The following is a 12,649-nucleotide window of genomic DNA, read 5'->3' as shown; positions in this document are numbered from 1 at the left end:
TCTAGAGTTAAGTTTACAAGATAAGTCTAAACATTCCAACAAGTTCTTTGACTTCTCCTTTGATTTTGTTGGCTCTTGTTTCTTTCACACTTCTCTTGTTCTTTTTTTTTTCTTTTTGTTTCTTTTTCTTGTTTAATCAAATGATACAATTTCAACACTTCTTCGACACTACACTAGATCAAAAATATTGCAGTGTTTAAATAGCGTTTGGCGAAGCACGGTGGGCTCTAAAGTATTATTTAATTAATAAATGTTTTTAGGCTGGATTTGGGCCATAAATACATGAGCCTTGGATATATATTATTAGGAAACACCGGTAAATTCTCGGTCGTCTTCTGTAAACGAATCTTTCTCGACTTAGAAGACGTGAAGGAATCCGTTGAACTTATTAGTTGTCTTCGAACTTACCAATTCAACTGACTCTTTATCTGGCAATCGATAAGAACTTAGGTGAACATTTTTGCTTCCTTTTCATGCTTTTGATTCTACATTTGATTGAATCTTTCATCGATTGTGTTTCCCCTAGTCCACATCCTTCGTTTCTATTTATCGAAATTCTACTAATTTGTTTTTTCTGTCAATTGCTCAAGTAATCGCAAGAGATCATCCGATCGTATAACTCAGTTTCTGATGTAAAAGTTTTTTTTTTGTGTGTAGGGGGGAGGTTTGAATCGAGAGCAAAGATGGATTTCGTGAGCAATCTAGATGGGGACATGTGTTTAGCCATTCTTTCTTGTCTAGATGATCCATCAGATCTTGTCCGTGCCAGTGCTGTCTCTCGCTCCTGGCGACACTTTGGTGAGTAAGAAGAAGATGCTATCCTTTATTGCTTTCTTCTTCAATGTGAAATTGTTACTCTGAATTTATGATTGCTTTTTTGCCAGTGATTAAGCAGAGTCTCACCAAGAACCTTTGCTTGAAGTTGTTCCCCCAGCTAACCAGCGTGGATCGTGTACTAGAAGAGGAAACAACAATCAATGAAGAGGAGGAGGAGGAGGAGGATACAAGAAGAAGAAGAAGAGAGCACAGGGTTTATGCGTTATTAGCTAAAGGATGCACATCCTCTCCTATCCAAAGCTGTATCGCCGATGCCATTGCGGCGTCTTCTACTGATCGTCTCCCAGCAGAGAGCATCTCTAACACACTCGACGAAAGAGATAGAGTTGGTCGCACACCTTCCTACTGGTCTAGTGCAGGACACCACAACCCTTCGGTTCCCGAAACACTTCTTTACAAGTTGAAGGCTGACTTGTGTCTCATTACTCAACTCAGCATCCACCCATTCCAAGGTTGATGATTCCCATCCCCATCCCATCCTCTTTTGTTTTTCTTCTTCTAATTGATTTGGCTATATTGCTTCCTTGGTTCTTTTCTCTATAGTTTATTATTATCCCGGTAGACCGATATGCTCTTCACATTATGTTCGTTTCCGGTTGGGTCACCTCAATAACCATTCACAAGATAAAAACAACTATGTATGGGCTTACACTTCACCACAGTTTGCCCTGGCTCAGGTGTGTGTGTTATATAAGTCATTGCCTCTGTCTTTAGCATGTGCTATACCAAAATCTTGTTCCTGAACTGTTGTTTGGTTATTGTCTGGTTTAGGAAAATCGATTGCAGAAGTTTAAGCTTCCAGAGCCAGTTCTTTGCATTGGTGGGTATTTGCTAGTCGAGTTTCTAGGTCGAGTTCAGAGATGTGACGCTGATGATTTATACTACATATGGTACCACTACTACGTACTTCTTGTTCTAGTAGATGATGCCTTGAAGCTTTTATGACTTTGAACGTACGTTTTTTGTTGATTGGTTTTTCATCTGCAGTGTGACGCATGTCAAAGCGATGGGAAGATCATTAGCAAAATCTTTCCGGGTGGTGGATCCGGATGAGTCGTCAGGGAAGTTTGGGTTGAAGGTGTTGAGTTACAGTGATCCACAAGAAATGAATGACAAGGAAGAAGAGGCCGGGCCAAGTGAGTTTAGGACGATGAGAAACCGACGCCTTGAACAGCTCGTGGACTTCCTTCACAGGCATCCTACGGACGTCGTCCAGTACGCGGCGTCTGATTATTATGAGTCAGATGAGGAGGAGGAGGTTTAGTGTGTGAATGGAGTGAGTGAGGTGCTATTTATTTAGCTATTGTGGGCTTTGCTTCTGTTTTTAAAAGAATCAAGAGATTCACTGTGAGCAAATAAACGTAAAAGAGAGTTTACATGAGAGTATGTGACTTGACGACTATCACTATGATGCGTTGGGTAGCTACGAAAATGCTTGCATACTTATAGTAGCTCTCATCTAGTTTCTTGTGTATCAGCATCTCATCGCTACTATATTGTCAGTATAGTTCAGGAAACAACGTTTCTTGTTTGTTGGTGAAAGCTGAGTTCCTCAAAAGTTAATGCGGCCATTCGAAGGAAGGACGAAAGCAAGCACCTCGAAGAACAAATATCACTAAAGATGGGAAGATGACATTGGGTCCAGATTATCTCGGACACAACACACAAGGCAAGCTCCAAAGCTTTGTTCTCAATTTTTTTAGATTCAAATAAACTTAAGAGAGTGTATAACAGATGCGTTGACAAGGCTAGAGTAGTAGATTAAGCTTAACTAGTTTCTTCTATCATCTTCTCAGGTTTCTTTGATACTATTATTACTATATCATTAATTCATGCAAATTTTAATATTCTAACTGAAAAGAAAAAAAGGTGACTAAATTCACATTCTTTAGTTGTGGAACCTTTTTTTATCTTTAGTTTTTGTCAACATTTCACATCCTCTTTATAAAAAAAGAAGCACTTATTTCTAAAGCGGTGGAAAAAGACAGGACTAAAACTTTCGGTTAAAGATGTCTTCCCTTCGATTCTGCTTATCTTATCTGATTTGACCCATCAGATCTATGCTTAGTTTCGATTATTCAATTTTTTAAACCAAAGCACTGTTTAGTGATGAAGTTGTCGCAGCAAGCGATCAACTGCTTGTATTAGCTAGATTGAATTATAGTTTGATCGAAGCAGGATGGTTTTCGTAAACAATCTGGATAGGGACATGTCTTTAGCCATGCCTTCTTGTCTTGATGACCCATCAGATCTTGTCCGGACAAGTGGCTGTCTCACGCTCCTGGCGACACTTTGGTAAAAGGATACTCTCAAAATCATCTTCTTTTATTATGATTATTATTAATGTTTCTTACTCTAAATTGAGTATGGTGGATTATAATTTTTTTTACATTTTTTTTTTTGGAGTGATCAAGCAGAGTCTCTCCAAGAACTTGTGTTTGAAGTTGTCCACCAGCTAACTAGCGTTCCGTATACTAGAAACAAGTAATGAAGAATCCCTAGGGCCAAGCAGCAGTCTCATGGAGGATAAGTATTATGGTGGATTTTAATTAAAAGGCTACCTGAAAGAGAGCACATGGCTCCTTTCAAAAGCTGTATTATGTTGCTCTTTTTCGATTTTAATTACTTTTGAGTATTATGGTGGATTTTAATTAAAAAGGTCACATCTTTTTTAATGTTGGGTTTTGCATTTGCAGGGATTAAGTACAGTTTCTCCAAGAACCGGCGCTTGAAGTTCTTCAACATCCTAACTAGCGTGGATCGTATAATAGAACCAAGCAGTGATATAAATGAAGCTGGGTCAAGCAGCAGTCTCATTGATGATACAACAAGGCTACTAGAGAGAGAGATCACAAGGTTTATGCGTGTTATTGGCTAAAAGATGCACATCCTCTCATATCAAAAGCTTTATTGAAGATGCCATTATGGCTTCTAGCACTGACAATTTCCCAGCTGAGAGCATCTTGAAGACACTCTACGAAAGAGATAGAATCGGTGACACCCCAACATTCAGCGATTAAACTAATGTCAAAGTCATAAAGCATACATGGGTCTACATGCCTTAATGCTTTATGACTTTGACATTAGTTTTTGCAGTGTGTCGCATGTGGAAGTGATGGGAAGATCACTAGCAAAATCGTTTCAGGTGGCGGATCCGGATGACTCAGGAAAGTTCGGGTTGAAGGTGCTGAGTTACAGTGATCCGCAAGAAACGGATGAGAAGGAAGCAGAGGCGGGGCAAAGTACGTTTAGGCCAATGAGAAACCTCGAACAGCTCTTGAAATTTCTGCACCGGCGTCTTGCAGACGTCAAGTATGTGTGGCCTGAATCAGATTCAGATGTGGAGGTTTAGAGTATCTGAATGGAGTGGGAGGTTTTTCTATTAATTGTGGCTTTGCTTCTGTTGTTAAAGAATCAGAGAGGTGCATGAGCGGTTTTTGAAAGCTTCTTCTCCAGCCATTTTGGCCCTAGGCTCTCTCTCCTTCCCTTGCTGTGTGTTGTAGAGGTTGCCAGTGTTGCGAAATAATAACTTACTAGGTGATAATCCGCGCCCTGCGCGGAGTGAGATTATTTAAGAAACGATCATATTTTATGGAAAGAAAGAATGAATTTTGAAGCCATAAAAAAATTAAAAATCACAGGAATATTTTTATTTATTTGTAAACTTGTGGTTTCGTTTGATTGTTTATTGCGATCATATAACATATAATTTAGAGCAAATTGAATTTAAAAGACACATTCATCTTAGCTTTGGGGAAATAGGATTTTTAGAACATTTTTTGGGGAAATAGGATTTTCATTTTCTATAAATACCATAGTACCCTTTATTTAGTAATTAAGTTAAATTTTTTTTTTTTATAAATTTTGTTTATGATTTACGAAATAAAAATATTAAAAATCAAAATAATAAGTAAAAATCAAAATAATACTTTTAACTTTAGTGAAAATAGTAAAAAATTAAAAAAAAAGTTAAAAGAAAAGACAAAAGGGGAAAAGGGATTTCCCAACCCTAATTTCATCGACTTCTTCTCTTCTCATCCGTGGAGATCCCTTCAATGGCGATTCTTCACTGAACCTCATCCCCATCGTCCCCTTCGATCTCTTTTGCCTAATCTCTTAAACCTCATCTTCCTCTTCGATCTCTTGTGCTCGTCCTCTTCGATCTCTTGTGTGGTCTTCCTCTTCGATCTCTTGTGGTCTTCTTCTTCATCTGTTATCAATGAAGAGAAAATCCGAGTCTTCCAACTCACAAGGTATTTGATTACTTCTTTTCTTTCTCATCTTACACGATTTGCGATTTGCCTAGTATCTTTCACACAACTTCGATTTTTTTGTTTGTCCGGATTTGTCTTCGGGTTAGTTAATATTATTTGAGGGAAAGAAAAATCAATTTTAAAGGACTTGTCTTTGATTTGCGATTTGCCTACTCTCTTTGATGGAAATTTTTTCACTTGAATACTTGTTGTTGTCCGATTGCTTATATCTCAATTGTTGTTTTGATGTCTTTGATTGAACTTTGTTGCTCGGGTTAATTAATCATCTAGTACACAACTTGACACCACTTGACAACTTTGATTGAACTTTGTTCCTCGGGTTTGTTCTTCGGTTTTGTTCTTCACTTGACATCTTGTACTCGTTGTTGTCCGATTGTTGAGATATTGTTGTCCGAGTGACATATAAAGAATCGTAGCTTTGGTTCTTGGCAGATTGTTTATATATCTGTGTAGCTTTTGTTCAATTGTTATGTAGAGTTTTTGTTCTTTGATTGTGTTTATTTTCCTCTCATTATTTGTCTGATGATGTTGATAATTTTTACATGTTGAACTAACAATTTTTTCATGCCTTGTAGACATGTCTGAGGAGCTACCAAAGAGGATTTTTAATGAGGGCGACGAGCCCCAAGTAACTCAGATCAATAACAACTGCAGGATCGACTACATTATCAAGAAGTTCGAGAAGTGGATACCAAAGGAGTTTGCTGATGTGAAGAAAGATCCGTTTTTCTCTCAGGTTTTCAAGCTTCATGAGAATGGTCTTGGCTACTCCGCGAGAGTGATACACAGCATCTTGTGCAGGGAGTTTCTGACTTACATGATGCACGAGCTGTGGTTTGTTTTCGCGCGAAGGCCACATCGATTTTCACTCCAAGAGTTCCACGCAGTGACCGGGTTTGAGTGCAGGACTAGTCTTTCACTTAAGATTGACTTAGAAGACTATGCATATGACGGTGGTTTCTGGAGCAAGGTCTTGAAGAGGAAAGATGAATCCATTACACTCTTCAACTTGTGGAATAAGGACAAGGTAGTTGTGATGAAGTGGAAGAATGCAGATCGCATTAGACTGATCTACTTGGCCATCATTCTCTGTGTGGTTTTGGCGAGAGATGAGAAGGCCAATATACCCCTCAAATACATCACACTGGTCATGGATCTCGAGAAGTTTCGGAAGTATCCTTGGGGAGTTGCGGCTTACGACCTTCTCTGCAGTTCGATAGCCAAAAACCGTCACAAACTTAAGGAGAAGACAACAAGTTATGTGTTAGATGGATTCTCCTACGCCTTGCAGATTTGGGCTATGGAAGCTGTACCAAAGATTGGGAAGCTTTGTGGAAAGAAACTGGACAAAAGCTTTGCTAATGGTCCTAGATGCATCAACTGGAGGGGAGCTGCAAAGGTTTCATATGATGAGATCAATAGGCTGGAGCAAATCTTTACAGCAGAGGTAATTTTTTGTATTTAAAATGACTCTTCCATGCGGCTTGAAATGAGTTTTTAGGATCTAACTTTCATAACTTTTCTTGTGTAGGATGTCAGCTACCCATACATCTCATGGGAAGGGAATATGGTTGTAATCCAAAGTCAGGAATTTCGCAGAGATGATGATGTCGAGGATGACAGGATCAATGTTGTGATGGAGTTGATACGAGCTAAGCATGACTTCAGTGAGCATATTTGGAATTTGAAGAAACTGAGGTTTCTTTAGATCTTAATGATGACGCACCATCGAATGTTGAAGCAGCTGAGAGTGAGGAAGAGTTCGAGACTCCACAAGGATCAAATAACCTAAGCTCTACATCAAGAAGGGGTAAGAAGAGGGTCCCTGATCGTGGTATGGAAAAAAGGAAGCATAAGGTTCTCTCTAGTGCACCAACGCAAGCGCCTTTTAACGAAGACATGAAAGCTTTCGTGACACAGTTGTTTGAAGACAACTTTTCTGCAATGGAAAAGAGGCTACAGAAACAGATGTCCGAGACATTTGAGCAAATGAAGTCGGACCTCATTGCTTCCCGAAAAGAAGCAAGCGTTGAAGTTGAGCATGGAGGGCCTTCACCGTCCAAGGCAACAACGAGCCAACCACCGTTGAGGAGGTCCACACGAGGGATAAAGAAACTCTAATCTTCGCCAATCTCTGCAATGTTTTTTTCTCTTGTTTATTAGATGGTTTCGGTGTCTGTTTGTGTTATTGTCTTATATGATATCGGCCTGGATTTTGTTGTGTTTTATAAGGTCTCGGTTTGGATGTGTGCTTGATGTGTAAGTGTCTTGTTTGAAATTTTTGTAATGGTTGTGAACTTGTACTAAGATATTTATGTAATGGTTTATTAATGTGATGGATATGTGGTGTTATTTTTGTGTTGTTATGTAATGGTGGTGAACTTGTACTAAGATATTTATGTAAGTGTCTTGCCATTGTGTTTTACAGGAAGCATTTGCGAGTCCAGTTAAATTCAGTCAAGATGATGATATCTTTCGAGGGATAGGTACTCAAGGCGTTGAAAATCTTTCTCAGGCTTCGCATGTGCCCGAAGTTGATCCATCTCAGACAGATAAGGAAGAAGATTGGTGGACTCCAATGACTACAGCGCGAGGTTCACAAGCTAAAGACAAGACACCACCTCCGTCACAGTGGAAGAAATGGTCTAAAGGAAATGGCAAAGGACCTCAGCTTAGTGATACACCATTGCCACAAGATGATTCTCCTGAGTCGCAACTGTATTATTTCTCTGAAGAATCATGGGACAGATTCACGCAATGGTCTATGAATCCCATACCTTTGCAAATTGGTCCTACAATCTTCAATTCGACTGTAGCTACAAGGATAGTATGTGCTGGAAAATGGCTTGGAAACGACGTAATGATTTCTTTCTTTTGCTAATTTGATGGATATATCTTCCTCGGTGCTGAGTTTATTTAAATTTTCAATGTTCAGGAAATGGATGCTTATATGTTTATATGGCGAGTTAACACATCTTTGGGACGTTGGGGCCCAACCCGTGTTGCTTTCATGTCCGCTATTTTCAACCTCCAACTCAACGCCGCATACAATGTGTTCCACCCTGACAAGAAATCTTACCAATTGCCTGAGTTTCTTCTTGGTTACGGGAGAGGAGAACTTCCGTCTCATGGGCGGACTAATCTAGTTTGGGGCGTTGATATTGATCGTCTATACTTTCCGTTGTTTGTGAACGGTAATCAACTTTGTCCTCTACACTTCCATGTTCTCTTTTCTGATCTTAAATTTACTTATGTCCATTGCAGGTAATCACTGGATTGCTGTCACCGTAAACATCATTGAAAGAAAAGTGGAAGCTTTTGATTGCGGTGGGAGAAGGAATAAGAATAAGCAATTCCTTGAGAAGTTTGCTCACATGATTCCTAGGATAGTGAAGGCCGTTGCACCACCTGATAGACAGAAGAAGCAACTCCTGTCACCATATACTATTGTGGAAGTCCCTATGAAGAAGAGATTGAACAAGTCATGTTGTGATTGCGGTGTATACGCACTCAAACACTTGGAGTGCCTACTGCTTGGTGTCGACATCAGCTTAGTGGATGACGAAATCAACCAGGGTTGCAGACAAAAGATTGGTGTGGAATTATGGGAGGCTACCCAAGATCCCATTTTCGCTGAGGTTATGACTCAATATGTGCCTTCAGCATGGGAGAGGTCTGAGGTCTTTGACCTTGAAGAAGACTGATTTTTTTTTGCTTTTTTTAGGCTATAATTATGTGGTAAAACTCTGTGTGGTAAAACTCTAGCTTTTTAATGTATTTAGGAACATGTGCGAAAATTCTATTTTGGCGGATTTATCTGACCATTATAACAGGGGTTATGGTTATGATTTTTTATGGAACATGTGTCTAATTATTGTTTTTTCCTAAATAAACCCTAAACCCTAAATAAACCCTAAACCCTAAATAAACCCTTAACCTTAGTAAATCATAAGATGATAACCTAAATATACCCTAAAAAAACTCTAAACCATAACCCGTGAACAACTCCTAACCAAACTCTTAACACTAACCAAACTCTTAACACTAACAACTCCTAACCAAACTCTGATCTACATTGTCGATGATGATTTTGTGGGTTTTTTCTTATTTTTTTTGATATGCCTTAGATATAGTACACCTTATAGGAGTATGAAACGGCGTCGTTTTGGCTAAATTTTTGACCTACTCTATTTTTCTTCCTCATTCTTCATCGAGAGAGAGAAATACAGAGGCGAAAAACTGGAGATCGAGTGAATAATGTCTTCGGTCAATTCTTCATCCTATTCAACAGATCGACTCGAGAGACAACGTGGAATTCCCACGAGATGCAAGTGCGGTGAGAAAGTGAGTCGTTTCACTTCGAAAACATTGAAAAATCCGAGAAGATTATTCCATTGTTGTCCGATGGGATCTGAGATGGTAAGTCGTGTACTTATAGATATGTGTCCTCGTTTTAATCTTACTAACTGTTGGATGTTTTTGATGAAGGACAAAACCCATCTGTTCAAGTGGACTGATGAGTCAGTTGTTGAGGAGGTTGAAGATTTCCAGGAACTGTTTGACGTGCTGCTCGTCGACACTTCCGAGATTCAGAGATCAATGCAAGCTTGTGAGACGAGGCTGAAATGCCATGAGAGTAAAATTGTTGAGATGGAAGATGTTGTTTCACGTTGCCAAGAGAAGACCATCAAATGCATTAGCGAGTTAAGGATCCTAAAAGCTTTGTTTCTGTGTTGTTTGGTGATGATCTTCATCTACTTTAACTATGCATGATGGTCATGTGCGACCTTAATTTGTTCTGTTTTATTTTGTGAAATAAGTTCTACACTATGTTGCTTCTTCTTTGTTGGTGATAAACATCTAACAGAACCAATATTGGGCGAAATACGAGATTGTCATAAACAAATTGTCAACTTTTTTCTAAATCAAAGATCCATCTGTCTCAAGGGAAATAAGAAAAAAAACAGAACACACATAAAAGCTAAATGGGTAAATCGCAAGTTCCCCTCTTGTGTCCTTCGTTACCACAACGGCTGCACTTGTGCTTTTTATTCTTGCTTGATCCTTGAGAAGCTTTAATCTTGTCTTCTACTGTTTCATACCTTCTCTTCACGGGTCGACCAGCATTCTTTCTTGAATCTGGTGGCAACACCTTTTTACTTTTAACCTTTGCTGGGACATTCCAGTCAGACTCTGGGACTGCTATTGGATTAATGGACTCCTCATAGGCTTTTCTCCACGTTGCAGTGGTGTATACATCATCAGTAAAACTGTGTACTTCCCTTCCTGCGTAAAAAATTTGGATAAATAAATAAGGTAAATAAATAGGTCTCAAGCTCCCAAAAAACATTAAATTGGTCCTAAGTTCATGTGTTTATACTTCTATACCTCGTGAATAAATTGCAGGAATGACGTGTCTGCAAGGCATTTTTCCTATATCGTACTTCCCACATGTGCATGTTCTTCTTCGCAAATCAACATGACAATCATACTTGTCTCCTTTCACAAGCGATCTGAAGTTGTCAATCTTGTAAACCTGAAATCCTTTTGCCTTCACAATTCTCCTATCAATCTTTTTTCCCGCCTTAACGGTTAAAGGATCAAGATGTTTAGAGCTTAACAGGCGACGCTCGTAGAACCATCGAGTCATGAATTCTCTTATACTATCCAGTAAAGGAATAACCGGATATTTTCTAGGTATTTTCAGAAGTGAATTTATGGATTCTGCGGGGTTTGTGGTCCTAATGTCATACCTGGAACCAGGGAAGACAGAACGAGCCCATTTTCGCACATCAGCCTCCCGTAGATATCTTCCGAGCTCAGGATTCATATCAAAAATTTCGGTGATACGTTCCTGAAATTCAGTGTACCTATATGCCTTTGAAGCTTGTTCGACCAAGGCAGTCAACCCCTTCTCCTTAAAATGTTTAACCACATTGGTCAGCAAGTGGTGAATGCAAATTCCATGTGCTGATCGAGGGTAGACAGTGGCAATAGCTTTAGCGATTGATGAATTTCTATCCGAAACAAAAGCTAAGTCGTGTGAGTCAGCAACAACCTCTTTCAATTGTCTGAAGAACCACCCCCATGAATCATCATTCTCTGAATCAACAACTCCAAATGCTAACGGATACAGATTATAGTTACCATCAACAGCAGTAGCAACAAGTAGAACTCCTTTGTATTTATTTTTCAGAAACGTTCCATCTACAACGATCACCCTACGCATTGTATTGTAGAATCCTCTAACTGATTGCCCAAACGACATAAATAGATACAAGAATCTCCCATCGTCAACAGTTTCATAGTGAGTATGCATACCAGGATTAGCTTCTTTGATCATATGCAAATATTTAGGTATTTTAGCATAACTTTCATCTGGTATACCTCTAACAGCTGCTATTGCAAACTCATGAGCTTCCCAAGCGTGCGAATAAGTGATCTCAACACTGTGCTCCATTCTCATAAATTGAAGGATCTCGTTTGATTTTGGGCCTTCATTTGAATCATCAAATCGATGTTGTATCAGACTCCCAATTGTTCTTGCCGATGCTGTTTTCCCAAACTTGCTTCTCTTCGAAGGAGCACATGTATGTCTTCCCTCGCACTTGTTGATCATGAAGTATGTAGACCCGTCCAGACATCCTGCACGCACAGCCCAGTTGCACAATCTATCCTTACATCGAATGTACCACCACTTTCTAGTAGATTTGTTAACAGTGTAATCAAAATGATGCTTCATCGCCCAAATCTCCATTGTTGCTTTAAGAACCATTTTACTTCTGAAAATTTGATCCTTCTTCACAAAATCTGGGCGCAAAGATTTACCATCCTTTTCAGTAAGGATTTGAAAACTCTTGTTTTCACTGTCTCCATTTTCGTCACCACAACCATCCCCAGCGACTTGCTCATTCCTTGTATCACAAGGCTCCTTTGACGCTTTGACAAAGTCTGCTGGATTTATTTCAGGAACTTCCTCATCCTCAATATTACTTGAATCACACGGCTCCTTATTCAAATCGATGTTGACTCGTTCCTTTTGATTCACACCACTACTAGAGAACGTGACACACAAGGTAGGACCTAAACCCTTCTTCGCATAGCCCATAAAGTTAGCTACTTGTCGATCATTGCTGATGATAATGGGAGGATTCCCTCTCTGATTCACCATCTCATAACTCAACTCAACATTAACAGAATTAGGTTCCACGCCATAATCCTCACACACCATGATCTTGAGCCGCTCCAACAGAGTTGTAGCATCTAATGTCACCATTCGACCACGCCTGTCTTTGTCTACCACGAAACTCCACTCCTCGCTGGAACTAGACATCCATTCACCAGATTTGACATATACTAGAACCATGTTGATAGAGAGAAGAGAGAAAGAGAGAAGAGAGAAGAGAGAAAGAGAGAAGAGAGAAGAGAAAGCTGCGATAAACACAAAAAAAACAAAGAGAAGGGGATCGTGGGAGGAGGAGGAAAACGTGGGATATCAAGAAAATATTCTCCAAGATTTTTAGGTTAGATTTAGGAAA

General features: G+C 39.4%; 4 protein-coding genes and 1 long non-coding RNA gene across 7 annotated transcripts; 4 read left to right on the top strand and 1 right to left on the bottom strand.

Moving 5' to 3' along the window:
* Positions 1–299: 299 nt before the first annotated feature.
* On the top strand, positions 300–2,309 carry LOC108827363 (F-box protein At4g00755). Of its 2 annotated transcripts, none has more exons than XM_018600745.2 (6): positions 300–450; positions 658–798; positions 885–1,289; positions 1,381–1,514; positions 1,609–1,727; positions 1,825–2,309. In XM_018600745.2, the coding sequence occupies exons 2-6, from the start codon at positions 684–686 to the stop codon at positions 2,099–2,101; spliced, it is 1,050 nt and encodes a 349-aa protein (XP_018456247.2). In that variant the 5' UTR covers positions 300–450; positions 658–683; the 3' UTR covers positions 2,102–2,309. The 2 variants fall into 2 exon arrangements, with proteins under 2 accessions (XP_018456247.2, XP_056850134.1); XM_056994154.1 differs by having other exon boundaries at positions 332–450; positions 677–798.
* A 203-nt stretch (positions 2,310–2,512) lies between these two features.
* Positions 2,513–4,501, top strand: LOC108827368 (uncharacterized). Of its 2 annotated transcripts, none has more exons than XR_008938635.1 (2): positions 2,513–3,132; positions 3,255–4,501. It is a non-coding gene; the product is annotated as an uncharacterized LOC108827368 (long non-coding RNA). The 2 variants fall into 2 exon arrangements; XR_008938634.1 differs by having other exon boundaries at positions 3,244–4,501.
* Positions 4,502–5,688: 1,187 nt separating this feature from the next.
* Positions 5,689–7,408, top strand: LOC130500172 (uncharacterized). Its single transcript, XM_056994922.1, has 2 exons — positions 5,689–6,558; positions 6,643–7,408. Exons 1-2 carry the CDS (start codon positions 5,689–5,691, stop codon positions 6,817–6,819), a joined length of 1,047 nt encoding a protein of 348 aa, XP_056850902.1. The 3' UTR covers positions 6,820–7,408.
* On the top strand, positions 7,011–8,815 carry LOC130500171 (uncharacterized). Its single transcript, XM_056994921.1, has 5 exons — positions 7,011–7,175; positions 7,275–7,343; positions 7,540–7,938; positions 8,047–8,305; positions 8,376–8,815. Exons 1-5 carry the CDS (start codon positions 7,011–7,013, stop codon positions 8,813–8,815), a joined length of 1,332 nt encoding a protein of 443 aa, XP_056850901.1.
* Positions 8,816–10,092: 1,277 nt separating this feature from the next.
* Positions 10,093–12,477, bottom strand: LOC130500170 (uncharacterized). Its single transcript, XM_056994920.1, has 2 exons — positions 10,500–12,477; positions 10,093–10,397 (listed from the first exon to the last, which is right to left on the bottom strand). The coding sequence occupies exons 1-2, from the start codon at positions 12,475–12,477 to the stop codon at positions 10,093–10,095; spliced, it is 2,283 nt and encodes a 760-aa protein (XP_056850900.1).
* Between the last annotated feature and the right edge of the window lie 172 nt (positions 12,478–12,649).

Source organism: Raphanus sativus, chromosome 9, assembly GCF_000801105.2.
Source record: "Raphanus sativus cultivar WK10039 chromosome 9, ASM80110v3, whole genome shotgun sequence".
In the NCBI taxonomy this organism is placed as follows: domain Eukaryota; kingdom Viridiplantae; phylum Streptophyta; class Magnoliopsida; order Brassicales; family Brassicaceae; genus Raphanus; species Raphanus sativus.
The sequence above is the reverse complement of the archived record's forward strand: the minus strand, read 5'-3'. Positions and strand labels throughout refer to the sequence as shown.